General features: G+C 39.4%; 1 protein-coding gene and 1 long non-coding RNA gene across 5 annotated transcripts in view; one reads left to right on the top strand and one right to left on the bottom strand.

Moving 5' to 3' along the window:
• LOC141585464 (uncharacterized) overlaps positions 1-21,161 on the bottom strand; it is a 31,693-nt gene extending 10,532 nt beyond the window's left edge. For all 3 annotated transcript variants that reach the window (XR_012519003.1, XR_012519001.1, XR_012519002.1), the window contains exons 1-3: positions 18,127-21,161; positions 13,007-13,074; positions 9,546-12,376 (exon numbers count right to left, since the gene is read on the bottom strand). This is a non-coding gene — a long non-coding RNA (uncharacterized LOC141585464). The remainder of the gene's footprint in view (positions 1-9,545; positions 12,377-13,006; positions 13,075-18,126) is intronic.
• On the top strand, positions 10,173-27,386 carry LOC101042225 (aldo-keto reductase family 1 member C3-like). Of its 2 annotated transcripts, none has more exons than XM_003939060.4 (9): positions 10,173-10,259; positions 12,108-12,275; positions 14,211-14,327; positions 15,014-15,091; positions 16,367-16,489; positions 21,556-21,665; positions 22,351-22,516; positions 23,116-23,198; positions 27,127-27,386. In XM_003939060.4, the coding sequence occupies exons 1-9, from the start codon at positions 10,173-10,175 to the stop codon at positions 27,167-27,169; spliced, it is 975 nt and encodes a 324-aa protein (XP_003939109.1). In that variant the 3' UTR covers positions 27,170-27,386. The 2 variants fall into 2 exon arrangements, with proteins under 2 accessions (XP_003939109.1, XP_074261227.1); XM_074405126.1 differs by lacking the exon at positions 10,173-10,259 and adding an exon at positions 10,268-10,342.
• The last annotated feature ends 437 nt before the right edge of the window (positions 27,387-27,823 follow it).

Here is a 27,823-nt window from a genome sequence, read left to right as displayed (position 1 = left end):
AAACCTAACAGTTAGTCTGTATTATTTTATGGGTGCTAGCAAGAGACAAGAGATTCCTAGATCAGGGACAGAGGACTGTATTACTCATCACAGAAGCAGTAGCCAGAGCTGCATGTTTCTTCGCATCAGTTATCTATGCCCTCAAAATTTCAAGGGATGACATCAAGGGCCCATGAGAGATGCATGCGCATGCAGAGGAACACAAAATAGGAGTTCTCTGTTTTTACGGTGAGTTGGTGAGCAGTGAACAAGCTTGTTATCTGGGAGAAGATCTCATTTTATCTCTCAAGGCTACTCGCTGCAAATCCAACCCTGAGAAATGTCCTGAGGAAAGAGCAGTTGGACCTTCTGCTCCTGGCATACCCAGTAAGAGTATGCAGAGATGCTGGGGCCCATGGCAGGTCATGTCTCCCAACAATGGCTGACTCTTGGAGTCTGAATATCATGGAGCAAACATAAATCAGGGTCAGAGACTCAGCTGGAAGGGTTCTGGGAGGTGGGGGAGTAATTTTGCACTTTCTTAGAGCCCCCAAATTCAAGATTTCACTTCCAGGATTCCTGCTGCTTAGCCTTGGTCTTGGAATAAGAGGACATTTTTGTGCTTAACCCTATATTTAAATATATACAGTTGATCCTTGATCATGTCGGGACTAAACTGCATGGGTCCACTTCCCATAGAGGTTTACAAGTAAATATATTTTTTAAAATTTGGAGATTCATGGTATTTTTAAAGAAATCACCTTTCTCTAGCTTACTGTATTATAAGAATATAATACATAGTACATATAACAAATATGAAGTTATTCATATCAAATATGAAGTTCTGGGTGGAAAGTTCTTTTCTTTAAGGATGTGAATATTGGCCCCCACTCCCTCTGGCTTGTAGGGTTTCTGCTGAGAGATCCGCTGTGAGTCTGATGGTCTTTCCTTTGAAGGTGACTCAACCTTTCTCTCTGGCTGCCCTTAGTATTTTTTCTTTCATTTCAACCCTGGTGAATTTGATAGTTATGTGTGCCTTAGGGTTGCTCTTCTTGAGGAATATCTTTGTGGTGTTCTCTGTATTTCCTAGATTTGAATGTTGGCCTGCCCTGTTAGGTTGGAGAAGTTCTCTTGAATAATATCTTGAAGAGTGTTTTCCAACTTGGATTTGTTCTCCCCGTCACATTCAGGAACACTGATCAAGCGTAGATGAGGTCTTTTCACAATCCCGTAGTTCTTGGAGGCTTTGTTCACTTTTTTCACTCTTTTTTCTTTAATCTTGCCGTCTCAGTTTATTTCATTGACTTGATCTTCTATCTCTGATATCCTTTCTTCTGCCTGATCGATTCAGCTGTTGAAACTTGCGTATGCCTCACCAAGTTCTCCAGCTGTGTTTTTCAGCTCCATCAAGTCATTTATGTTCTCTAAGCTGGTTATTCTAATTCGCATTTAATCTAACCTTTTTTCAAGGTTCTTAGTTTCTTTGCATTGGGTTAAAATCTAGTCCTTTAACTCAGAGAAGTTTATTACCCACCTTCTGAAACCTGCTTCCGTCAATTCATCAAATTCATTCTCTGTCTTTTTTTGTTCCCTTTATGGTGAGGAGTTGTGATCCCTGGGAAGGGAAGAGGTGTTCTGGTCTTTGATGGTTTCATCTTTTTTGCGCTGTTTTTTTCCCATCTTGGTGGATTTATCTCCCTTTGATATTTGAAGCTGGTGATTTTGGGAGGAGTCTCTGTTGGAGCTATATCCTTTTTGGCCTGTAGATGGCGATGCTGGGCTCTCTCAGATTCAGTCAGGTTGCTGGGTGGGTGGTCCTTTCCTGGAGTGAGTTTGCAGGTGAGACTGGCCTCGCCTTTCCACTAGCATCTCTCCTTCCCGGAGCTTGATCTGCCTGGTTGGGGTCAAACTGGTGTATTCGTTACCAAACTCTCTAGGGACTTTGAGTTCTGGGGGCCTGCCAGCCTTATGGCCTGTTTCCCTGCTTTCAACTCTGCCTCTTTTTGTGGAACGATCCATCCTGCTTGTGTTAGTCCAAACTTCAGCCCAGGTGGGTGCAACAACTTGCCATGCCCGGCGAGAGCCACAGCTCAGATTTACATCAACAACCCACGGCGCCCCTCAGTCTGGCAGGGCTCTCGTGGACTGTCGGTTATAGGAGGGATGAGCTAAGCATAGGATCCAAATCAGAGCACCAAGGGGGTGAAGTCCCCTGACCCTCCGAGCCGGCTGCACATTGCAGGTGGGGACATACCCTGCCCTGTCTTGGTTTGCCCCCCTGGGCAGCTCTTGCATAGCTCAATTAATCTTTTATAAATTATGTGTCTTCTTCTTGACAATCTTTAATAACTCTCTCAGGTTGAGATCAAACTCTGTTCACCTGGTTTATAAAAGGTTTCCAAATCTACTGTTTACTTATTAACTGTGTTAAGAGGACATTTTCCATGTAAAAGATTAATTTTTTACATATCCAGATATCTCCCTCCTGCCAGGATTTTTTTTTCTCTTTTTGGTTTATTAAACAAGGTCTTCTTTCACTCAAGAGTGCACTTTGGACATTGCATGTAAGTTATTTCTCCTTTTTATGCTTTATATCATTTATATATCTGGAATTTTTTAGATATATATGATGTCACAAGGTATCCAATTCTATTTTTAAGGTCAATAATGTATTTTCAAGCCTTATTTATTAAATAACTTATATAATAACTTATATGCACTATCTTTTGAATAATTTCTTAAATTCTTATACAAATAATAACTAATTCTGAATTTCCAATTCTATTTAACTGATATTTCTGTGTAACTTTACACCAATGTGATTGTTATTTAGAATATATTGGCTTTGTAATATGATGTGAGGTCCATTAAAGCAAGTTTCCCTCACTGTTCTACCTTTTCATAAATTTTCTGTCTTGCATTAATTTTTATACACACTTAAAGAATATTGTATCCAATTAAAAGCAAGTCAGTTGGAATTTGAGATAGAATATCTTGGAGATATATATATTGTTTTATGAGATTTACATTTTAATAGATTGTCCTCTGATCCAAAATTTTACATTTTATTTGTTCAGATCTTATTATATGCCTTCAGTGATACTGCATAGTTTTATTCTGTGAAAACTCTATTATTCTTGTCAATTTTATTCCTAAGTATTTTGAAGTTGTTATCTTAGTGAATGCAACATTTTTTTCATTCCACTTCTAGATGCTTTGGATCTAGTTTTGTGTACTTGTTTTCTATGCAGTCAATACAGAAGTTTCTAGTTCATTCTATTGAGTGTTTTTTTACTAGGATCTCTTCAATTTTCTAGGTGTATAATAATGTCCAGTTTTTCACCAGTTGTTGTCTTTTGACATTGTATTTGCAACATTCAAGACAATATAGTTAGCCAATTCTACAGGCTCATGCCTGTAATCCCAGCACTTTGGAAGGCCAGGACAGGCAGATCACGAGGTCAGGAGTTCAAAACCAGCCTGGCCAACATAGTAAAACCCCACCTCTACAAAATATACCAAAAAAATTAGCCAGGCATGGTGGTAGGTGCCTGTAATCCCAGCTACTTGGGAGGCTGAGGCAGGAGAATCACATAAACCCGGGAGACAGAGGTTGCAGTGATCTGGAATTACACCACTGCACTCCAGCCTGGGCAACAGAGCAAGACTCTGTCTCAAAGGGGGAGAGAGAGAGAGAGAGAGAGAGAGAGAGAGAGAGAGAGAGATTGAGATAATTAAAAAGAATGAAGCAGAAATTCTTGACCAGGCTCCGTGGCTCATGCCTGAATCCTAGCACTTTGGGAGGCTGAGTCAGGCAGATCACGAGGTCAGGAGTTCAACACCAGAATGGCCAACACAGTGAAACCCTGCCTGTACTAAAAATACAAAAAATTACCCATCGTGGTGTTGGATGCCTGTAATCCCAGCTACTCAGGAAGCTGAGGCAGCAGAATCGCATAAACCTGGGAGGCAGAGGTGCAGTGAGCCAAGATTACATCATTGCACTCTAACCCTGGGTGAGAGTGTGAGACTCGGAGTCAAAAAAAAAAAAATTCTGGAGCTGACCAATGCAATATATAGAAGAATGCATCATACTTTTTAGGAATAGAATTGAACAAGGAGAATTAATGAGCTTGAAGACAAGCGATTTTAAAATAAACAGAGGAAAAAAGAAAAAAGAGAAAAGTCCGGCGCGGTGGCTCAAGCCTGTAATCCCAGCACTTTGGATCATGAGGTCAAGAGATCGAGACCATCCTGGTCAACATGGTGAAACCCTGTCTCTACTAAAAATACAAAAAATTAGCTGGGCATGGTGGCGTGTGCCTGTAATCCCAGCTACTCAGGAGGCTGAGGCAGGAGAATTGCCTGAACCCAGGAGGCAGAGGCTGCGGTGAGCCGAGATCGCGCCATTGCACTCCAGCCTGGGTAACAAGAGCGAAACTCTGTCTCAAAAAAAAAAAAAAAGAAAACAAGAAAACAATAGAGCATGCCTACAGGATCTAGAAGAGCCTCAAAAAAGGCAAATCTGAGTTACTGGGCTTAAGGATGAGATAGAGAAAGAAATAGAGGTAGAAAGTTTATTCAAAGGGATGGCAGAGAACTTCCCAAACCCGGAGAAAGAGATCAACACTGAAATACAAGAAGTCTGTAGAACATTAAGCAGATTTAATCCAAATAAGACTATCTCAAGGCATTTAATAGTCAAACTTTCAAAGATGAAAGACAAAGGATCCTAAAAGCAGCAAGAGAGAGATTTTTAAAAAGAAAACATAAAATAGAGCTCCAATACATCTGGCAGCAGACTTGTTAATAGAAACCTTACAGGCCAGGCAAGAGCAGCATGACATATTTAAAGTGCTGAAGAAAAAAGCTTTTACCCTGGAATAGTATATCTAGTGAAAATATCCTTCAAACCTGAAGAAGAAGTAAAGACTTTCCCAGATAAGCAGAAGCTGAGGGACTTTATCAATGTCAGGCCTGTCCTACAAGAAATGCTAAAGAGAGTACTTCAATCAGAAAGAAAAGGACAGGCCGGGTGCGGTGGCTCAAGCCTGTAATCCCAGCACTTTGGGAGGCCGAGGCGGGTGGATCACGAGGTCAAGAGATCGAGACCGTCCTGGTCAATATGGTGAAACCCCGTCTCTACTAAAAATACAAAAAAAAGTAGCTGGGCATGGTGGCACATGCCTGTAATCCGAGCTACTCAGGAAGCTGAGGCAGGAGAATTGCCTGAACCCAGGAGGCAGAGGTTGCGGTGAGCCGAGATCGCGCCATTGCACTCCAGCCTGGGTAACAAGAGCGAAACTCCGTCTCAAAAAAAAAAAAAAGAAAGAAAGAAAAGGACATTAATGAGAAATAAGAAATCATCTGAATGTGCAGAATTCACTGGTAACCATAAGTACACAGGAAAACACAAATATTATAATACTGTAACTGTGATGTGTAAACTAATCCTAAGTAGATAAACTAATTGATGAACAAATTAAAAGAATAACAACTTTTCAAGACATACACAGTACAATATGATATAAATAGAAACAAAAAATTTAAAAACTGGGGTACAGACATAAAGCATAAAGTTTTTATTAGTTTTCTTTTGCCAGTTTTTTTGTTTATACAAACACAGTTGAGTTGTTATCAGCCTAAAATAATCAGAATAGCCCAATCTATCCTAAGCAAAAAAGACAAAACTGGAGGAATCACATTACCTGATCTCAAATTTCACTACAGAGCTTAGTAACCAAAACAGCGTGGTATTGTCATTAAAACAGACACATAGATTAGTGGAACAGAAAGGAAAACCCAGAAACATACACACACCTACAGTGCAGTTGTTTTCAACGAAGGTGATAAGAACATACACCAGAAAAAAAACAATCTCTTCTATAAATGGTACTGGGAAAACTGAATATCTATAAGCAGAAGAATGAAACTATACCCCTATCTCTTGACATATGCAAAAATCAAATCATAATGGGTTAAAGGCTTAAAGCTAAGAAACCAAACTATGAAACTACTATAAGGAAACATTGGGGAAATCTTCAGGACATTGGTCTGGGGAAAAATTTCTTGACTAATACCCTGTAAGTACAGGCAACCAAAGCAAAAATGGACAAACGTAATAATAAGTTAAAATGCTCTGCACAGCAAAGGAAATAATTGACTGCCACTGTGAAGAGATAACCCCTACAGAATGGGAGACAATATTTGCAAACTATCCATATAACAAGGTATTAATAACCAGAATATATCAGGAGCGCAAACAACTCTACAGGAAAAATAACTCAAATTTTTTAAAAATGGGCAAAAGATTTGAATAGACATTTCTTAAAACAAGACATAACAATGCCAAACAGATGTATGAAAAGGTGCTCAACATCACTGATCATCAGAGAAATGCAAATCAAATGCAAATAAAAACTACAGTGAGATATTATCTCACCCTAGTTAAAATGGCTTATATGAAAAGACAAGAAACAGAAAAAGCTGCAGAGAATGTGGAGAAAAAGGTAAGGCTCATACACTGTTGGTGAAAATGTAAATTAGTATAACCATTATGGAGAACATTATGTAAATTAGTCTAACCATTATGGAGGCACATCAAAAAACTAAAAATAGAGCTATCATAAGATTCATCAATCCCAATGCTGGGTATATGCCCAAAAGAAAGGAAAGCTATATACAGAAGAAATCTCTACACTCCCGTGTTGTTGCAGTACTGTTCAGAGTAGCTAAGATTTGGAAGCAACCTAAGTGTCCATCAACACATGAATTGATAAAGAAAATAGGACACATATACACAATGGAGTATTATTCAACCATAAAAAAGAGTGAGATCCTTTCATAGTTGGAACCAGAGATCATTATGTTAAGTGAAGTAAGCCAAGGACATAAAGACAAACATCACATATTCTCACGTTTGGAATCAAAAGTTCTAAACAAACAATTGAACTCATGGACACAGAGAGTGGAAGGATGGTTACCAGAGGATGCAAAGTGTAGTTGGGGAGGTGGGGGAGGAAAGTGGAGATGGTTAATGGGTACAAAACAATATAATAAATAAGAACTAAATATTTGATAGCACAGCAAGGTGATTATAGTCAATAAAAACTTAATTGTACATTTTGAAATAATGAAGAGTATAATTGGATTGTTTGTAACACAAACAATAAATGCTTGAGGGAATGGATACCCCATTCTCCATGATGTGATTATTACACATTGCATGCCTGTATCAAAGCATCTCATGTACCCCATAAATATATATACCTACTATGTACCCACAAAATTATAAAAATGTAATCAAATCAAGTCTTTAAATCCAATATTTGTTTACAGAAAGTGATAGAGAAACCAGCTAACACCACAAAAGAACCAATCAGAAAATCCAGAATGTACAATATTGGAATATTCTCTCCAGACAGCCAACACAGTTGGCTCAGTTCTTCCAGCAAACTGTGTGTGTGTGTGTGTGTGTGTGTGTGTGTGTGTGTGTGTGTGTACATGTGTTTTAAACAGAATTATTGGAGAATAAAAGGGACTTCAGACTGCAGCTGTCTTAGCCACACACTGAAATCACCTGGGTGTAGAGTGACGGGTCTCCCACCGGGTTACTTAAGGGTGAATGTCTGCTGCTTAAACCTTGAAGGCCAGGTGGTAAGCCAAGGCCATGGTGCCCACCTGAGGAGCAGGTATCCCTGAGAACCCAAACATCCCCAAAAGGATCTGAGAACCTACCAGGAGAAACAGCCCTATCACAGGCACACAGCAGGCAAAGAGCCAGAAAATTAGCTTAAAAGCAGCTTAGAGACTCTGGAACTGTTCTGCCGCTGTCCAGGAGTGCCCCATGTAAAGTCCTACTAAACTCATCTGCTCACCAGGCTGGACTTGTTACAGTCATTCTTCGGCCTCTCAGCTCCCTCCCAGTTTGGGAGAAGGCTTTTCTACACAATTTCAAGTTTTCCTCATCACAAGTGGAGTCGTGAACAGGATCCTAGGTACCAAATGATGCACGAGAGAGGGGCATCTGCAGGGGAATTACTGGGGTAACTGGAAACGTGTGTGGGGTGGAGCTGCCCTACTGTTTGAGCTTTGTGAGCCATCACATGAGTACCAGGATGCTCAGAAAACATAGACAAGGCCTGAGCACATATTGCAAATAGCTAATATATTCAAAGTACGATAAGGAGACCAAATGCACTGTTTCTGCAAAAAGGCTGGCTACTGAGGACTCATTAGAGCAGGAAAGGGAAAAAGTAGAAATTCCTGCAGAAGTTCAGAGGCATGCCAGCTCTGCTAGAAATCCAGCTTCTTATATGTTATGGCTTATTCCTGTGCACATTTTAAAACTGATGGGCAAATTGAAAAGAAAACTTTAGAGCTTAAATTGTTAACCTGCAACCATAGAGTTAATGAGAGTCTTCACAAATATTTCTCTCTTCTTTCCTTTTCTGCCTGTTTTGTATCTGCTGTTATTAAGCTACTGCTGTTGGGATAAAACTTGCTATTTGTATTACTGCCAATTCAAGGTTACTCAGGGATTTGTCTGATACAATAAGCCTTTAGTCTGATCAAGCAAAACAGAGAGAAAATACAAATGTTTAAAATCAAAAATGAAAGAGGAGACATTGCAATTCCTTTTAAACATAGATGAAATGACAAACTCTAGAAAAATATAAAATACTAAAACTGGAAAAATAGATAATCTGAATAGTCTTTTAACAAGTAAAGTGATTTAAATGCTAATATGTATTTTATAAATTCATAGATCAATTTTATAGATCAACTGGTAGTTCAGAAATAAATCAACGTATCTATGATCAATTTATTTTGACAAGCGTGCCAAGACCATTCAATGGGGAAAAACAGTCTCTTCAGCAAATGATTCTGGGACAACCGGATAACCACAGGCAAAAAAAGGAAGTTGGATCCCTACCTCACACTATATGTAAAAAATTAACTCAAAATGATTATAGACTTAAATATAAAATCTAGAGCTATAAAATCCTTAGAAGAAAACATAGACGTAAATCTTGATGATCTAGGATTCAGCAATTTTAGTTAATGCTACTAGAAGCAAAAGTGGCAAAAAAAGATAAACTGGATTTTATCAAAATTGTAAAGCTTTATGCTTCTAAAGACACCCACAAAATGTGAAATGACTGTTCATATAATGAGAGAAAATATTTCCATATCTTATATACATATTAAAAGACTTGTACCCAGAGTATATACAAAACAAATATAACTTGTTAATAAAAAGATAAATACCCCAATGAAAATATCAGAAAAGGACATAAACAGACATTTTATCCTAAAAAGATATACAAATGGCAATAAGTATGTGAGAAGATGCTCTATATAATCACTCAGGGAAATATAAATCAAAACTATGAGATACACTCTCAAAGATGGCTATAATTAAAAAGAGAAAATAAATCAGAGAAGATATGGAGAAATTGTAACTCTTATAAAATGCTGTTAGTAGCGTAAATAATGCCCCCATTTTGAAAAAAGCATTTGGCGGTTCCTCAAAAGGTTAAATATTGGTTTGTCATATGACTTACCAATTTCACTCCTAGATATGTAAACAAGGGGAATAAAATATATGTCCACACAGTAGCATGTACATGAATGTTTATAGCAGCATTATGCCTGATAATAAAAAGAGTAGAAAACACAAATGTTAATCAACTGGATAAACAACATGTGGTATATTCATACAATGGAACATTACTTAGCCATAAGCCATAAAGAGTTATGAAGTACTGATACATGCTACACCATGATGTAACCTTAAAAACATTATGCTTAGTAAAAAAGGCAGTCACAAAAGGCCACATATTATATAAATTCATTAATGTCAAATGTCCAGAACAGGCAAATCCATAGAGACAGAAAGTGGATGAGTAGTTGGCAGAAGGTGGAGGGATGAAGAAATGGGGAATTATTTCCATGAGTATGGGATTCCTTTGAAGGTAATGAAAATGTTTTAAAATTGTGGAGTGGTCACAACTCTATGACTACACTTTAAAAAGTCACTAACTTGTATACTTTAAAAAGGTGGTTTTATGGTATATAAATTGTATCTCATTAAAGTTGTTATTAAAATAGTCATTGTACTTTCTCTTCTCTACAGATTTCCCTTAACAAAGGGGGAAAAAACCTCTGCTTGACAGGAAAAGTAGAAGAAGATGAGTTTTACCAGATTGCTTTCTGTAAACCTGAATGATGGACACTTCATGCCTATGCTGGGGTTTGGCACCTCTGCCCCTAGGAAGGTAACCATAATGGTATTGGGGATGGAGGAGTACCAGGTGGTTCCTGACCAGAATCAGTCACTCTGTGAGTTTGGGAAATTCAGGTGGGCCTCACTTTTCTCATATGTAACACACTTATCACTAAGTTAGGTTCCTTTGTACATTAAGTCAGGGCTTTTCATGTTTTAGTAGATATATAAACACTTGAGGATCTTGTTAAAAATGTAGATTTAGAGGCCTTATCCTGAAGGTTCTGATTGAGTAGATCTTGAATGAGGCTCTAAAATTTACATTTATAGTAAACTTCCAACTGATTCAGATGCTGCTTGTCCAAAACCACTCTTGGAGTGGCACTCCATCAAGAGACATGGAAGTATGCATGCAATTGTTCAGAATTCAGGGGTGAGTAAGTCTGTTGCTGTTACTCTGGCCTCTGTCCAGTTGTAGCCATTTCACAGTAGAAGAAATGAAATCCTATTGACATGGTTACCATGTGCCAGAAACTCCACAGCAAAATTGTTTGTGAGAAAGTTGTGTTGTAATTTTTAATACCCAAGTCCTCCCTCTTCACCACTAATAAGAGTATCGAGAGAAAGTTCTGGGGCATAGGAACTTGGGAAAAGAGAGACAGGCTTAGAGGGAGCTGTGTGGTCTAGGTGGCCACGGTCTCTGAGAGGTCAGGTTGGTAAGATGGTGCCATAAAAGACTCACATGGTACTTGAAAAATTCCCTTCTCCTTGGCTCCATGCATGTTTGTGAATCAAGCACTGCAAACTTACAAGGGCACATCTCAGTGGTTGTTGGTGAAGAACATTATAATTATTTAAGAAAAGTTGTAGGATTGTTTTCCAACACAAGAGTAACATGGTGTTTACCACTGAGGACTACAAAGAAGACTGTCATGAAGTATTGCTTTTGCCATTCCTTGGCTCTTTAACCTGGTGATACTTAAAATCTTCACAGACTCGGTTGACTCAACAGTAGTTAGAAATGAAACAAATATACCCAAAGAGGCATTTTAATTACTGAGTGAGGTATAAAGGGTTCTAATATAAACAAAAATTATGGATGACTTCAAGAGTCCAGGCTGTTGGGCCAGAAGAATAATGGATGCCTAGGAAAAATAAGGATGTGAAGGAGAAAGTGTTGCTTAAGAACCAGCATAGCAGCCAAAAGAAGAAATAATTATGAGATTTTTTTTGAGTGAAAAAATAGTTTTACTTTTCAAATAATTGTTTTATTTTAAAAATCAAAATTATTTCAAACTATTTTTAAATAGCTTATTTTCCTTTAAAATAATTTTTTAAACTGTATCTATTTTTGTTCTTCCTCAAATGTTCTTTGCTTTTCCAAGTTAAAATAGGTAAATCAATATTTTATTGGATCTAAAGTTATATCTTTATGTTGATAATTATTAGCATTGAATTATTGGATCAAAACCAATTTTATAATCTCTTATAGAGCAAATTAAGTTAGGAATGTAAATCTATAGATTGTGCAAATCTTTAGATCATATATATACTATAAATACATAGATAGAGGTGTGTAAAGGCTGTGATGTGCTGAGTCTAGCTCATGAGGACTCAAAAGAGTGTATTGAGAGCATCTTTGCGCATTTTGGCAAGCTTGAACTTAGCCACGGTGGAAGAGTATTTACACTATAGAAATTGGCAAATGCTACAAACCAGGACTTCTTCAGAGTTAGTTGTTAAACATTTACCACTGATTGTTAATCAACATTTCGCTTTGCCACCTCTAGCTCTTAGCCCTTAGTGGAGGCGGCGGGGGATATTCTTTTGAATATCTCTTTAGAGAATTGATCATCTGTTTCTGAGCCAAACAGGGCTTTATCTCTTTATGCTCTTCCAGGTTGCCATGAGTAATGTAGAAGAAGCCGTCCAGGTGGCAATAGATGTAGGCTACCGCCATATTGACTCAGCTTATTCGTACCTGAATGAAGAAGCCATCGGGCAGGCCATCAGGAAGAAGATTGCCAATGGCACTGTGAAAAGAAACGATATATTCTATACCACAAAGGTACTATGTACCAACATGTCTGTGTCTCTGAGAAGTCACTCTAGGCTATAGAGCTCCTTGTCAAATTGCTCTTCATTGGTTTAATCTTCATCTCCTCAGACCTGCACCATGAGAAGTCTGGTTAGGAACGTGGTGGATTCTGTAATCAGACTTTTATATTTGAATTCAGGCTCTGACACTTAATAAATATGTGACCTTCCCTAGTCTATAGCAAGTGTAAAAATAAATAAATAAATATGTGCAACCTCCGACAAACTACTAAAACACTATCCTTCAGTTTCCCATGTTGTAAAATGAAGACAATATCATTTATCTCACAGAATTTTTATGAGTGTTACATTCTTAAAAATACATGTAAAGCTTGCTGAAAAGTATTTGGTACATTTCAGATGTCCAAAAATGCTGTTATTATTATCATAATTTTTAAACTCAGAAATGATTTGGCTCTTCCTACTCTACTATAGTCAAGTTTTGACAAAGTGACTTAATCTGTCTTAGCTAAAGTATGAGGTAATGTGATTTAGTCAGAAAGTGCAGGCTTTGGAAACAGATGTACTAGGATCAAATTTTAGTTCTTGAATATTCCATTTGACTTTGTGAAATTTCTTAACCAAAAAACGAAACAAGTTTTTTAGCCTCTCTAAGCCTTCATCCTGGCATCTCAACTTATTTTGTGGTCAATAAATGTTTATTTCTCTGAAGATTAAGTTAATGTTTATAAATGTACTTACATATTTCTTTTTTAACTCGAGCTAATTTCTTCTATTAATAATACTCTTCATATTCACTGACATCATATCTGAAACAAATAAAAGAACTTAGGTATTTAAGTCAGGTAGGAAAAGGAACCCCAAAGAAATTTTAACGCTAGTGTTCATTGAACTCACTACTGCTAGAAAATCAAAGAACAAACAAACAAAACATTTAAACGTGAGGGGAAGAAGTCCACAGAGATAGAACACAGGCCCATGCAAGTCAATCCCATGCAAGCTTGTAGTAAAGCATTTCTTCCTTCCAGCCCAGCATATGACCTATGACTGCCTTTAGCTGTGCAGTAGCTACAGCACCAGGCTTCTCAGTCCCATCTTTTTTTTTTTTTTTTTTTTTTTTTTTTTTTTTTTTTTTTCAGACAGAGTTTCACTCTTGTTACCCAGGCTGGAGTGCAATGGCGCGATCTCGGCTCACCGCAACCTCCGCCTCCTGGGTTCAGGCAATTCTCCTGCCTCAGCCTCCTGAGTAGCTGGGATTACAGGCACACGCCACCATGCCCAGCTAATTTTTGGTATTTTTAGTAGAGACGAGGTTTCACCGTGTTGACCAGGATGGTCTTGATCTCTCGACCTCGTGATCCACCCACCTCGGCCTCCCAAAGTGCTGGGATTACAGGCTTGAGCCACCGCGCCCGGCCAGTCCCATCTTTTAATTCTCCTTTCATACAAAAGATTAGTTTCTTTAGCTTTAGTCATTTTGATGGTTTTTCCCCTAGATTATTGCTTCTTAGATTGAGGTAACTGAAGTACCCAAAAAAGAGATCCCCTATGGGTCTAACTATCTTTGGGAAACCTAACCATTTAATACAATCAAACCAGAGCCTGTGGAATCACCATCACTTGGGGTTCCTGTCTGGCAAGCAATTTCCCAGTCTACTCTCCAGATGTTGTGATTTATGATGTTGGGAGTAGAATCTAGGAATATGTTGTACAAGCAAATCAGATTATTCTTTTACATTCTAAAGTTTGAGAATCTGATGAAACTGGTAGTTTTTCTCTACATTTATCATCTTCATTCCATATGAAAATCTGCTATGATGACTGGGAATAACGTGTCACTTCTTTAAGAGGATTTGGCTGCTGATGATTATTTGCCATTTCATTAAGCTGTCTCAAAGACTTTTGAAGGAGTACTATCACACAACTTCTCTTCCAACCATTGCAGCTGTGGGGCACCTTTTCCCGCCCAAAATTGGTCCAAAGAGGCCTGGAACTGTCACTACAGAAACTTCAGCTGAGCTACGTGAATCTTTACCTCATTCATTACCCGGTATCTTTGCAGGTTAGCACAACTTGTTTTACTTTGGTGATCAACATAAATACTAGTCACTGAATGCAAGAAAGGAAACAGTTTCTGAGGATGAGATGATACTTTTAAGATTTTCTCTTGTGCTTTTTATTGTTTTTTGTTGTTGTTGTTATTGTTGTTTTCTGAAGTTCTTCTAAACTCAGTTCACAACACTAGTCCCAGAGTGACAGGAGTTCAGTGGTGTAAACAGCTTTGCCTCAGTCTTGTGGATGTACTGACAATATTTTCAAATTCTTATCCTCTGGAGCTCAAACCCACATGACCGACAGTGGAGTTCAGTTGCGGAACAGGAAGTTCCGTGAGGACAAGACTCAGCTTTGAATGCTGACAAGTCACTGGCAAGAGAGAGAGAGCTCTTTGCAAGGGTCCAGGACCAGGAGGCCTGCTGGGTATCACACTACCCTAGAGTCTGCCCAGGATAGAATCCTAAGTGCCTCAGCTTAGCCTTGACACAGACAATATTGATTAAATTTGTAGCGCTCAAAGGCATTTCTAGGATGCATGTTTCCTACATGTGCTGCCTTTGCCGTTAGCATAATTTTACAAATCTATTCAAGAATAGGATGGAGGGTTCCATCAGTCTCAAGGTTTATAGGCCCTAAGGTTGGCTGAGACCAGGCAGAGCTTTGTGCAAACTCTCCTTCTTTCCTGTGTTCCAGCCTGGAGAGGAGTTTCTCCCAATGGACTCACAGGGAAAGATCATTTTTGACACCGTGGATCTCTGCAGCATGTGGGAGGTGAGTGCAGCTCCAGTGAGCCCATCTCTGCACCTTGCAGGAGACAGAAAAAATACACAAGGAATTCGGGAAATGGGACCTGGTCTAAGATGCCCAAAGTTCAGACTCGGGAGAGCCCTCAATGTCCCTCTGCCTCTGCTTTCACATTTCATTCACTTACTCATCCAGCAAGTATTATTCAGTGCCTAGGGTGTATCAAGTTCTATTCTGTGTACCCAGAGAACATCAGTGAGCAGAACCAGGGCATTGGTCCATGCATGGGGAGGTGCTGTGGTAGGTGGGGGTGAGAAATAAAGCTGTGTGCTGGAGTCGGTTTGGGGCACAGACCTGCAGTGATAAACGGAGTGGCAGGGTAGGCGTCTTTGAAAGAGTGACATTAAAGCGAAGACTTGTAGCAGATGCAGGAACTGATTGCTTGGATATCTGGGGAAAGAGTGATGCAGGCAGAAAGAGAGACAAGGCAGCGCTTTTCTTTTGTTTTTGTCTTTTTAGATGGAGCTTTGCTCTGGCAACCAGGCAGGAGTGCAATGGCAAGTTCTTGGCTCACTACAACCTTTGCCTCCTGGGTTCAAGCAATTCTCCTGCCTCAGCCTCCCGAGTAGCTGGGGTTACAGGCATGTGCCACCATGCCTGGCTAATTTTTGTATTTTTAGTAGAGACGGGTTTCACAACATTGGCCAGGCTTGTTTCAAACCCCTGACCTCAGGAGATCCACTTGCCTCAGCCTCCCAAAGTGCTAGGGTTACAGGAGGGAGCCACTGTGCTGGGCCACAGCAATGTTTTTAAGAGGGGAGAGATAGTAGTGTGTCCAAGAACAGCAAGGGGACATGTGAGACTGGACATTGTGAGTGAGTGGACAGTGCAGGGAATTAGGTCAGAAAGCAGAAGCCAGTGGTCCCACGGGTGGAAGACCTGCCTCTCAGGCCACACCTGCTGCACTTCCTGTTCTCTTGGTACTTGGTACTGGTTTTGCCATTGCTCCATCAGACTCTTCCAGGTATTCACTAAAGACCATGCTAGTTCCCTTAACTCTGTCCTGGCCACCTACTCACATTGTTTTCATTCCATCTTCGTGCCCATTTATTTTACTTATTTACTTTTCGTTTTTCTCTTACTCGGTCCATTCGTGCCTTATTGATCGACATCTGCACTTTGCAAGGCTGTGTCGCTCCCACTGTCTCATACTCAATCTTCGCCTGCCTCTAGCCTGCAGACATTTATTATTTGCCTCTAGCTGGCTACATAGATTACTCCTCACAACACCTTCCTCTCCAGGCCATGGAGAAGTGTAAGGACGCAGGATTGGCCAGGTCCATCGGGGTGTCCAACTTCAACCGCAGGCAGCTGGAGATGATCCTCAACAAGCCAGGGCTCAAGTACAAGCCCGTCTGCAACCAGGTGAGCACCAGCCATCTGCCCCACCAACTGCTTCCTCTGCTCTTTGTCTTCCTCTATTCTCAATTTGACAAAGCTACCTGATGACATTCACATGTATTTTACCTTTCAACATCAGATGCTTCAAGGGAAGAGAACACACTTTGAATTGTTGAAAAGAGTGCATGTCACCTTATCAAAAAATAATCTTAAGGTTTTTAAAAAAAAATACTAAGAGTATAATCTACCAGGTGCTATAGTGGTTGGTTCTAGAAGTTAAAACTAGTGAATGACTGACAACAACTTTTTTTTTCTCTTTCTTTCTCTTTTTTCTTTCTTTTTTTTTTTTGAGATGGAGTTTCACTCTTGTTGCCCAGGCTGGAGTGCAATGGCACAATCTCAGCTCACTGCAATGTCCGCCTCCCAGGTTCAAGTGATTCTCCTGCCTCAGCATCCCATGTAGCTGCGATTACAGGCAGTCACCACCACGCTTGGCTAATTTTTTGTATATTTAGCAGAGACAGGGTTTCACTATGTTGGCCAGGCTGGTCTCAAACTCCTGACCTCAGGTGATCCATTTGCCTTGGGCTCCCAAAGTGCTGAGATTACAGCATAAGCCACCATTCCCAGCTGACAACCACCTTTTTTTTTTTTAAACAGAAAAGATCAGTAAATTTGGAAAATAATTTCATATCAATTTGTATGTAAAAGAAAATGGATGATTCATTTTTATGTTTGCCAACTCCTTTAAGGGCTGTGTTGTGAGATAACCACTGAGCCTCTCCACAGTACAAAATCCCTCCCAAACTTATGAAAAGCAACTGTTTGGATTCCGAGTAGGCTTTTTAAGACAGTCCCTTTTCATAAGTTTGAGAGAGATGTGGATAACGGTGAGGTTGCATAACAATTTGAATGCACTGAATGTCCCTAAAGTAGGCACTTAAAAATCATTAAAATGGTAAAATTTAAGCATGAGATTGTCGTAATCAGTTGATTTAAGAAAACATGGTAAAAGTTATGTTTTGGATATTTTACCACAATACAAAATATAAAAATGTTATTAAAGTCTAGTCAATAAGATAAGCCCACTTGAATGGGCAACACATAACCTGCAGTATCCTGGAGGATTATGAGGCAAGTCACATGACTGCAGGAAGAACTGGCAATCCATCGGTGCTGGGGAAGGCTCACACTTCAGCCAGGTGGCCACATCTCCATTTAAACATCTGACATGCAGACTAAGTGAGGATGATCATCAGTTTATAATTGGCTATTAGTAAATCTTCATTTATTTTTTTTTTTGAAGAAAAAAACAAATAGTAGTTCTAAAATGTTTTCTTTTGTGACCCTTGGGAATTTTACCTCCACTTTGCACATCATCAATTTAGAGAAAGAAAAAAAAAATGGTTTTGAGTTCGGTAGTTGATGAAGACCCAAAGGAGAATCTGAACATTACCTTGAACTGTAAAGGGCGAAAAGAATTTGGCTAAGTGAAGGCTGATTGGCTGGGAGGGACTTTACATGGCCTCGAAAGCTTGAGCAAAAGTACAGCTGGTTAATTATGTGCAGCAAACTGATCATAGTGAGACATTCACTCAGGTAAGGGTTACAGGGTCCAGGTGGGTCTTAAGCCCTGAATCTAATGAGCTACCCTTCCTTACTTTTTAGTGTTATGACTAAGCAAACACACATGCAGCAATTCCATAGCAGGTTGATGTGCACTGATAATTAAGCCAATACGGGGCCTTTCCTGCAGGCTGGGGTTGGAGAACACAGTTCAAGTGAGCCTTAAATGCGGTCTCTTGCTTTTCTTTGGATCTCTGTCCATTGCTCTTATCAAATCACTGGAGTCAGGGAACAAACAGTACTCCAAAACCTAAAATGCAATAAAAATAAAATAAAATAAAATAAAATTTAATTTAATTTAAAAAAAAAAAAAAAAAGCATGCAGCCAGAAGTTCATTTGCCAAACTCTTGGATTCCGGGCTTGTGGATCACAAGCTAAAAAGTCATTACTCACATCCTCAAATAATGTAAACAGTTCATCAGATGGAAAACTAGCAATTCGACTCAATGGAGAATTGATGTCACAGGGCAAAATGCTGTCCCCAGTTCTGGAGAGATAAGCTGATAGAGACACCATCAGTGTTTCACAGTTGGGACCAGCGCTGAGTAGGAAAACTTACACCGTCATTACTGAATTGCTGGGAGCTCAATGTGGACAAGTCTGAAAGAGAATACTCCAGGGACACCCAGTCTTAGGGAGGCCTCCACACTTTTGTAAGTTGTACCTCTACTGTCTATCAAGTTTTTGCAGTGAATACCAGAGACAGATCTCCTCATGCTTCTGGCTGGAGAAGCCCAGAGTAGCCATGTTTTCTTTAAAGGGCCTGCCCTCAGCAGAAGATATTTTACTAGAGCCTGTGCCTGAAGTTTTACTTGAATCTAACCTAAAGAAAAAGAAATACTCAATTACAACTGAGAGAATCAACAAAATCTCCTGGAACTCACAAGTGAATATAAAAAGGTTGTAGTGCGTGAGGTTAATATACAAAAATCAATTGCTTTTCTATATATCGGCAATGAAAAAGTAGAGTTTAGAATTAAAAACACTATGTCATTTACATTAACATCATACAAATCAGCATTTCAGTATAAATCTAATGAAGTGGGCTGGGTGCAGTAACTCATGCCTGTAATCCTAGCACTTTGGGAGGCTGAGGCGGGCAGATCCCCGGAGTTCAGGAATTCAAGACCAGCCTGGCCAACAAGGTGAAACTATGTCTCTACTAAAACTACAAAAATTAGCTGGGTATAGTGATACGTAACTGTAATCCCAGAAACTTGGGAGGCTAAGGCAGGAGAATCTCTTGAACCCAGGAGGCAGAGGTTGCAGTGAGCCAAGATCATGCCACTGCACTCCAGCCTGGGCAACAGAACATGACTCTGTCTCAAAATAAATAAATAAATAAATAAATAAATAAATAAATAAATAAAAATATATGGGTAAGATCTATACAATCCCAATAAAATTACCAGTAAGTTATTTTTGTGAATACCAATGAACTCATCTTAAAGTTCACACTGAAAAGTAAGAAACAGAATAGCTGACACAATACTGAAGAAGAAAGTCATATAACTAAAACTACCCATCTTTAAGAGATACTATAAAGTACAGTAATCATGACAATGTGATATTGGTGAAAGAATAGACAAATAGATCAATGGAATAGAACAGAGAGAGCCCAGAAATAGACCCACACAGATAGAGTCATCTGATCTTGACAAAGGAGCAAAGGGAATTCAGTGGAGAAAATAATTTTGACAAATGGTGCTGAAAAAACTGTACATCCATATTCAAAAATTTTAAAAAAGATTTAGACACAGACTTAACATCCTTCATGAAAATTAACTCAAAATGGATCACAAACCTAAATGTAAAATAGAAAACTATAAAACTCCTAGAAGGTATAAAACAAACTAGATAACCTTGGGTATGGTGATGACTTTTTAGATATATTACCAAGGGCATGATCCATGAAAGAAAGAACGAATAAGCTGGATTTCATTAAAGTTAGAAAATTCTGCTTTGTGAAAGACACTGTCAAGAAAATGAGAATACAAATCCCTGATTGGAAAAAATATTTGCAAAACGTATTTCTTATATAAAATTGATTTGTAAATTATACAAAGAAATCTTAAGACTCAAGAATAAGAAACCATAAACAACCAAATGTAGAAATGAGCAAAAGATCTGAACAGTTTAACACAGATATATAGATGGCAAATAATCCAATAAAGTTGCTCAACATCATATATCACTAGACAATCATAAATTAAAAAGATATTACCGCACACCTGTTAGAATGGGCAAACTTCGAAACACTGACAACACCAACTGCTGCAGAGAATGTAGGGAAACTGAAACTCTTCTTAATTGCTGGTGGAAATGATGTAGAATATTTCTTTTTGGTCACTTTGCAAGCCAGGGATCCCCAGCTGGTGATGCCTCACCAGCGCCTCACTCGACCAGGCTGATGAACCATAGCTGTGTGATAGCTTGTACCTGAGTTTGGTGGTTCTTAAGCTCTTGTACTACATCCAAGAAGAATGAGGAATGCTGGAAATTGAAGGGAAAGGAGGGAGGAGAAGAATTTTATTGAGTGATGAAAATGGCTTTAGCAGAGAGGGGATGCAGGGTTGGTCCCCCTACCCAAAGGCAGGAAAGTCCCCACATGTGGCTGGGTCTGGAGCCTTTTATGGACTCATAATGGGGAGTGCATGCTGATTGGTTTGTGAATACGCAAAAAAGGTTAAAGTGAAGACACCACTCAAAGGTGTGCATGACAGTGCAGAAAACCAATTAGGAAAGAGTAGGTATATGTAAAATAGGTGAAGGGTGGGGATCAACCAGAGGAAACTGTGACCAACAGGAAGACAAGTGCTCAATCTGGTCCAAGGATTTAACTTGTAGTTTGGATTTCAGGCTATAAACTGTCCTGGGCTTGGAGATAGGGTTTCACTGGGGACTGACCCTTATCTGCTTAAGCATTTGGCTATATCCTGCCACTCTCAAAAGTACAAAATGATATAGCCACTTTGGAAGACATTTTGGCAGTTTCTTATAAAACTGTACATACTCTCACCACATAATCCAGCAGTCAGCAGTCATGCTTTCTGGCATTTACCTGAATGAGTTGAAAACATGCCCATGAACACTTATACCATATATATTCATCATTGCCAAAACTTAGAAGCAACCAAGGTGTCACCATGGTTCATGAGCAAGAACCGAAAATGTCACCATGGTTTTCAGTCTGGGAAACTGAAATTCTCTTTTGACCTTGTACACAACCTGCCCTCTAAGAGCACTGAGTTAATTATTTAATCAACAGTGCCATGCCCTCCATGGGCTGTAATCCCAAGTGAAGCCCTTGGGAGTTTCATGGGTACAGCTGTGGATGACCATCATGGCTTGGCCAGTGTTGCTGGGATTCTAAAAGATATTTGATACCATGCACTGCAGCACTGCATGTCCCTGGTAAACTTGGTGGTTCTGTAACCTAACTCTCCTGCTTGGCATTCTGCAGGTGGAATGTCACCCTTACCTCAACCAGAGCAAACTCCTGGAGTACTGTAAGTCCAAGGACATTGTCATGACTGGATATGCTGCCTTGGGGTCTGACCCAGGCAAGGATTGGTAATAATCTCCATAAAGTAACTTTGTTGTGGTTTTTGTTTTGTTTTGTTTTTTTGTTTATTTGTTTTTTTAGATGGGGAATCTCACTCTGTCACCCAGGCTGGAATGCAATGGCACAATCATGGCTCGTTGCAGGCTTGACCATCCAGACTCAAGTCAGGATCTTCCCTCCTAGATTTCCTGAGTAGCTGGGACTACATGCCTGCACCACCATGCTTGGCTAATTGTTTATTTTCATTTTTGTCAAGACAGGGTTTCACCATGTTACCCAGGCTAGTCTTGAACTCCTGGGTTCAAGTGATCCTCCCACCTTGGCCTCCAAAAGTGCTGGGATTAGAGGTGTAAGCCACCACTTCTGGCCCATAAAATTATTTTATTCATAGATACTTTACCTTCTGAAGTAATCTCTCAACTATCTGAAGAAATTAAAAATAGACGGCAGGAATAAATTCACTTGTAAACCTTTTACCTAACCCAGACCTACATTATAAGAACTCAATAGAACTGCCATCTTCCATTCATTTGTCCTTTTTTGGATGTAACGAAAGAAGCAAACAGATATTGAGATGGCCAGAAGGTAATGAGAAATGTTGTAGGAGATTAGCACCCCTGACCAAAATGAGCAGCCCCCAAGTAAAATGGATATTCAGCCTCAGACTTAAAGCATCTCTGCCTCTCCTCTCAGGGTGAAAAAAGACAACCCAGTTCTCCTGGAGGATCCAGTACTCAATGCCATTGCTGAAAAGCACAGGCGAACTCCAGCCCAGGTTGCCCTGCGCTACCAGCTGCAGCGGGGGGTGGTGGTCCTGGTCAAAAGCTTCACTGAGAAGAGAATCAAAGAGAACTTCCAGGTATAGGACAGGGTGGTGGCAGCAGGGGACTGACAGAGCCACATCATTTCCCCATGGTATATGGGTTTTTGCAAAGCTCTCAAGGTGTATTTGGGTAAAGCTTATCCCCTTCTACATTCTATGCATATTAAGCACCATATTTAATTGCTTTGTCCCCTAGTGCTGCAAGGGAGAGTGGGATTGTTGGAAAGAACACTAAAGACAGGGTTATAAGCAAGTTCTAATCCTGGGTTTTCCCCTACCGTATGGTGCTGGGTAAGTCATCCCTTGATTTCTATAGCTGTAAAATAAAGGAATTAGATATGTGAGGTTTAGGCTTAATTTTTCTAGGATTTCTTTGCTGCAATGACAGCTCCCCAAAAAAAGTCTCTGAGGAAGGATTAGCAATGCCAATCTCAACTTTACAAATGGACAAATTCCCATGACATGCCACTGAATGAATCATTTGTCCATGACAACTCACTCATAAATCCTACACAAATTCCTACATGGAGGTAACGAGGTAATCCTGCATGGATTTTGTGTGTTTGTGAAGAGGGAAGAAGAGGAACGGCAATTGCCTCAAGGAAATTAAATTGATCTTTTCACATTTCTGACAGGTTTTTGACTTCCAGCTGACACCAGAGGACATGAAAACCATAGATGGCCTGAACAAGAATATGAGCTATTTTGACCATTCTCTGTAAGTAACTTGTTTTGTTGTCAACACTAGGGAGCAGGACAGTGGAGGGAATTCAGTTGATTTCAATCCATAGAAGGCAGCATTTGTTGCTTAGGAAAGCCTTTGGAAAACATTTTTTCTTCATACTTCAGATCAGAGATATTTTCTTCTGAGGCTCAGGGCTCTGCCCAGATAAGAGTGTGAGCAGAACTCAACACAGACTGAAGCTCCCTGTTGAAAACAGAGCTCTCCTGGTCCCCACTGCCTCCGTGTGTCCCTCATCACTAGGCTTTCCTCCAATTTATATCCTAAGAATTCCATGGTTTCTATCTCTAACCCAGACCTTTTTCCTGGTCTCCAGTAGCCCACCAATTTTCTATTAAATTAAAATTCCCTGGAGATGTTCCCTACAGATAGTTCTACTTATTCTTACAGTTTAAACTTAATACACTTAAAATTGAAGTCTTCCATGTTCTCTCTCTGTACTCGTCATGGTAATACTACAAAGACCACTATTATGGCACAAACCTCACCCCCTACATCTAAATAACCACTTCATCCTGATGATTCTATATTTCAACATTTCTCATGCTTCCGTAATATCCATCACAAAACCCACCCTCTCTCATTCAGGTTTTGAACCTGAATTGGCTCTCCTGCAGGGCCGGCCACAGGGGTGGATCTTCAGCCGTGGTTTCCAAACAGTGTTCAGAACTTTGCCCAGGTCTGCGGGGTCTCGGTAGTAAAGAGTAAACAGTTTCCAAAAATTAAGAAGGAAAAAGGGAAGAGGCTGAGTATCAAGCAAATGGAGGTGATAATGAAAATCCAGTGGCAGGAAAAAATTTTTTCTAAAGATAAACTTTTAATGACCCTTCAAACTTTTAGATTCTATGATTCTCAGAAGGCTATAGAGACAAATCTGGAAGTTTTTTTTTTTCTCTTTGGTGGCATTTAGTACATATATGTATGTATACATCTCAGAACACAGGAAGACCAACCAATCCAGTAGCTCTTGGACTGACTCCCATCCTCTGCCGCCCAGTAAGTCTGGCCACCAGCACCTTAGCTCCCTTGAAGTTATCATGGTCTTTGTCACTGTTAGTTCAATCACGACAGGAGCCTAAAATTCCTGGTTCCCAAATAGCTCTGTGTACACCACCTTAACACCTTTTCACTGCCCTTCCTGAAAGTCCTACTCAACCATTTTATCCTTGATGTCTTCTGTAAATGTTCTTTTCATCTTTTCCCAATAGCTGAAACCCTATTTCTCCTGGGAGCACTGATTCCCATCAGCTCTCTCCAGCTGGGGCTGTTATCCTTCCCAAGACCTCAGCAGTGCTAAGTCTGACTATTGAGTTGGAATCGTCGTCTTAAGGGCATTCAGCTCTGCGCTTTGTGTCATCAGACCAACCCACCACTACCACTGTCCTTTGCAGTCATCAGGGCTGCATTCCCAGGTCTTCTCTCATCCACCGAAGATTTTAGTTCCTAGTTTTCACTCCATCCAGCAGAACTGTCATAATTTCTTACGATTTCAACACTACACAGATAATCCTTGTAATAGTCCGATCTTTCAGTTTTGTGACTTTCCTCTTCCAGTGTGTTTATCCTTCAGTCTCCCTCAGCCTGTCAACCTAGTAGTCTCATCCTAGACATTGTCATTACGAGTTACTATAACGACTGGATGTCAGTTTTAAATTCTTACACTACAGTCATCACCTCCTACATTTCCAGCTCCTTTGCTACATGATGAACTTCAGTAATCCTTTGATTACTGCATGACCTACAATTCACTGACCCTACCACCTTTTCACTGTAACTTGACCCTCTAATGTACCCTCTGTCCATTTTTACCTGCTTAAATTTCGGGGTCAATCAATATATTAACATCCTTGCAGATACTCTAAACCCTTGCCATTTCTTCTAATGTTCTTTTCTGGTTTCTCCTCATTAGCTTGACTGCTCAGTTTTGGAGTGACTTCTCTTTGCTCTACCCACTTTTACATCATTGTTGATTTCATCTATTCTCATGCTTTAAATATCATCTAAATATAGACTCACCAAATTATATTCAGCACAGGTCAGAGCTCTGGACCAAGGTTTATATATCTATACACCTCTACCTGGATATCTATTATGTGTCTCCAAATTATCATGTCTGTAATTGGGCTGATAATGGCATCTGCAGTTTCTTCCCCAATACACACACGCAGAAACACACACACACCATGCTCATACCAAAGTTTTTCTGATAAAGTAACTGGCTCTTGGTGGCCTCCCTTTCCTGTACTTCAGCTCCAGGCATAGTAGTCACAGTGAAGAGGTTAAAAAGGGTGTAAACCAGAAGTCCTCAATATTTGGGAGCCTGCCATCTCACTCAGAATTAAAAGCAAATTCATTACAAAGACCTAAAGGGCCAATAGGTACTCCCTTTCTTAACTTTGTGTGTCCCTGTCCTACTATTCTCTCAATTCTTGACTCCAATGCAGCCCCAGTGACCTCCTTGCTGTTCCTGACTGTATTAGTCTTTTTCACACTGCTGATAAAAATATACCCAACACTGGGAAATTTACAAAAGAAAGAGAGGTTTAATGGACTTAACAGTTCAAGAGGCTGGGGAGATCTCACAATCATGGCAGAAGGCAAAGAGAAGCAGGTCATGTCTTACATGGATGGCAGCAAGCAAAAAGAGAGCCTGTGCAGAGAAACTCCTGTTGTTAAAACCATCAGATCTCATGAGACTTATTCACTATCACAAGAACAGTGCAGGGAAGACCCACCCCCATAATTCACTCACCTCCCACTGGGTTCCTCCCATGACATGTGGGAATTGGGGGAGTTACAAGCCAAGATCAGATTTGGGTGGGGACACAGCCAAACCATAACAGCAGCATATGTCAGGCCTGTCTTAGGGCCCTTCCACTGGCCATTCTCTCTGCCCAGAAAGCTCTTCCCCATATAGCAGGATGGCTCACTCCTTTACATCCTTCAGGTCTTCACTCACACATCACTCAATGATGGCTCCTCTGTCACTTTTCTAGAAATTCAACTCATTTTTGTCCTTGACACATATCCCTAACTTACATACCATATATTTTACTAGTGTATTTAGCTTATTTTCTCTTTATCACATTAGAGTGTTAGATTCTAAGGGCAGGGTTTTTGTTTTGTTTTTGTTCTTTTGTTCTTAAACTACTCTCTCCCTGGGTACTTAATAAATATTGGTTAAATAAATAACATAATCAAATGATAAAGAGGGCAAGGGTAACGGAGAATGAAGATACATGCAGGAACACCTGACAATAAATATCAGTAATATTAATCAACAGTAAGTATTCAATGACTTGGCATTTTCTATGTCAAAAATTATTACTTTGTGTATAGAAAGAGTTTATCTCCCATGCTAAAACAGAAGCACCTGGTTGAAGTGACTTCATCTTCAAAACACTGTGTCTGTGTCTAGCCAGAATATAGAATTTTCTGCCAAGAAAAGCCATAGATAAATTGTTTCTGAATGCCTGACATATATTGAACAGTGATAATTTTATCACCTTCCTCATTATCACCTTAGAATATTTATTAACTTTACATATTAAATCACACTGAGCATTGTTTTAAAAGACATAGAGTTTATTTCTGCCCTCCTGGAGGTTCAAAATATAAACACAAATAATTTATCTCCTCAAGCTGCAGAATAACATATTGAAAAAATGGAATGCCTTGGTATATTTGTGAATGTGTGCCCCTGTGTGTAGGTATATTTATTTTCCACAATGTATTCATGACAGCATGATACACTAGTATGTTATTATCATAAAACTAGTTGAGTTTGTACCTAACTCATAAAGAAAACTGTGTTAATTTTTAGGCTCATACCAGTTTAACAGAAATCTGTCTTCATCCAACCCAGAAACAAGGATTTGACTGAGACTCTCCCTTTACCTTTTAGCTTTTCTCACCACCTGGATTCTCAATTTCCTGATGAATATTAAGAAAATTATCTGTGGTTGTTCCAGAGCTTATTGATTTTGGTTGATGAATAGAGACCATTTCAAGGATGAGAAGTTTCTAGTATACCCCATTGATTAGCCTGCTCAGTCACAAGTTGGCCTAAGACCCTGGATCAGAAAATAAAAGTATCTAAACCCAGTTTTCTTTGATTCCCACTGCCACAACTGCCAAAATAAAGATGTATTTGAAGCAATCTAACTGCTGTAGCTTTGGCATTTGCTTTTGTTTCTTTCCCATCTCACTGAGGTTAAGATGCTGACATCTCTGGAAGGGCTGATGGAAGGGGTGATCATAAGGGATGTGACTCTCTCAAAAAATGCTAATAACTTGGTATACCTTCAAATTTGCAAAATCTACTTTTTTACTTGTTTGTCCTTCTTGAGCATTTTTTTCATTTCTGTGTATTATCCACACTATACAATTTTATTAGATATTATAAATGAATTTAACACTTAATACATAATACCTAAAATGTCCTGATTTTAATTTTAAAAGTTACTTATCATACCAAGAACAAGGATGGTCTCAAGTTGAATAAACAAAGATAAACAGCAGATGGCTACAACCAGATGACCAAGACGTTATAATTATCCGATCAAGTTTTTAAAGCAACCATTGTAAAAATGTTCAACAAA

The sequence above is a fragment of the Saimiri boliviensis genome, chromosome 8 (genome assembly GCF_048565385.1).
Source record: "Saimiri boliviensis isolate mSaiBol1 chromosome 8, mSaiBol1.pri, whole genome shotgun sequence".
Lineage (NCBI taxonomy): Eukaryota > Metazoa > Chordata > Mammalia > Primates > Cebidae > Saimiri > Saimiri boliviensis.
This window is presented reverse-complemented; position numbering and strand designations above follow the sequence as displayed.